At 52.6% G+C, this 1038-nt stretch overlaps 1 protein-coding gene across 1 annotated transcript; it reads left to right on the plus strand.

Moving 5' to 3' along the window:
- Positions 1-28: 28 nt before the first annotated feature.
- Positions 29-1008, plus strand: Pmar_PMAR020810 (Thermitase, putative; the record flags this gene model as incomplete). Its single annotated transcript, XM_002779725.1, has 1 exon — positions 29-1008. A coding segment is annotated over one exon (980 nt), but the record flags the coding sequence as incomplete, so codon positions are not given.
- Between the last annotated feature and the right edge of the window lie 30 nt (positions 1009-1038).

A 1038-nucleotide genomic window follows, 5' to 3' on the forward strand; every position in this document is an offset into this window, starting at 1 on the left:
AGATGCCAAGGTCGCGCTCAAGCCTGGAATGGCCGCCTTCCTGAAGACGGCAACTATCAAGACTTTGAAGTCCTCGGGCTTGCAGGTGGTTGCTACTTCCGAGGACACAGTGAGCTCCGACGATCTTTGTGCCTACTTGAAGGACGCGGCCTCCAAACTCTCCGGTCTGGACTGTGAATGCTCTCCTAATTTCGCCATCAAGGAAGAGGACACCAGTGACGATCTCGGCGTGAATGATCCGAATGCTTCCTTGCAAAAGGCATTCAAGCGGATGAACATGCAAGACGTATGGAGACTATCTGCGCCCTACGCGAGGCGAACCGTCGCCGTGGCTGTTATGGATAACGGCCTCAACTTCAGCGATCCTGAGATCGCTCCTTATCGCGGCGTCTTCCGTAAGAAGAGCGGTGGATCCATCGATGGTGGCTGGAATTTCGTGGACGACTCCTCAAACTTAACATCGGCTAATCAGCATGGTCAGGCGTGTGCCAGAATTATCGCGGCCAGGAAGAACAATAGCAACGATATGGCCGGAATGGCGTCCAATGTACGTTTGGTGTCGTTGAAAACCCAGGGAGAGGATGGTACTGGTAGCTGGGAACATATAGCTGAAGCCATGGATATGGCCGTCGATATTGGAGTCGATGTCGTATCAATCTCACTGGGAGAATTCATATCAAAGAGCTACGGCGACATGGTCCTGGGCAAGGCCTTCAAAGCAGCAACTGGCCAGAATATCATTGTTGTCGCCGCCGCTGGTAACAATGGACAGCGGGCTGACACATTCTATCCCTGCCTACTACCACGCGTGATCTGTGTGGGTGCTCTCAGGAACCAGGACACTCTTGAAATGGCTGGTTCTAGCAACTACGGTGATAACGTCGATATAGCTGCCTACGGCTCTGAAATCTACACCGGTGCTAACAGATTTTCCTCGGGCACATCTTTCGCCTGTCCTATCGTCTCTGGAGCAGCCGCGATCTTGCTTTCTATGGGCGTTAAGCCAAAGTACGTTGCTGGGATACTCACCCATAACGT

The sequence above is a fragment of the Perkinsus marinus genome (assembly GCF_000006405.1).
Source record: "Perkinsus marinus ATCC 50983 genomic scaffold scf_1104296945712, whole genome shotgun sequence".
NCBI classification, from domain to species: domain Eukaryota; phylum Perkinsozoa; order Perkinsida; family Perkinsidae; genus Perkinsus; species Perkinsus marinus.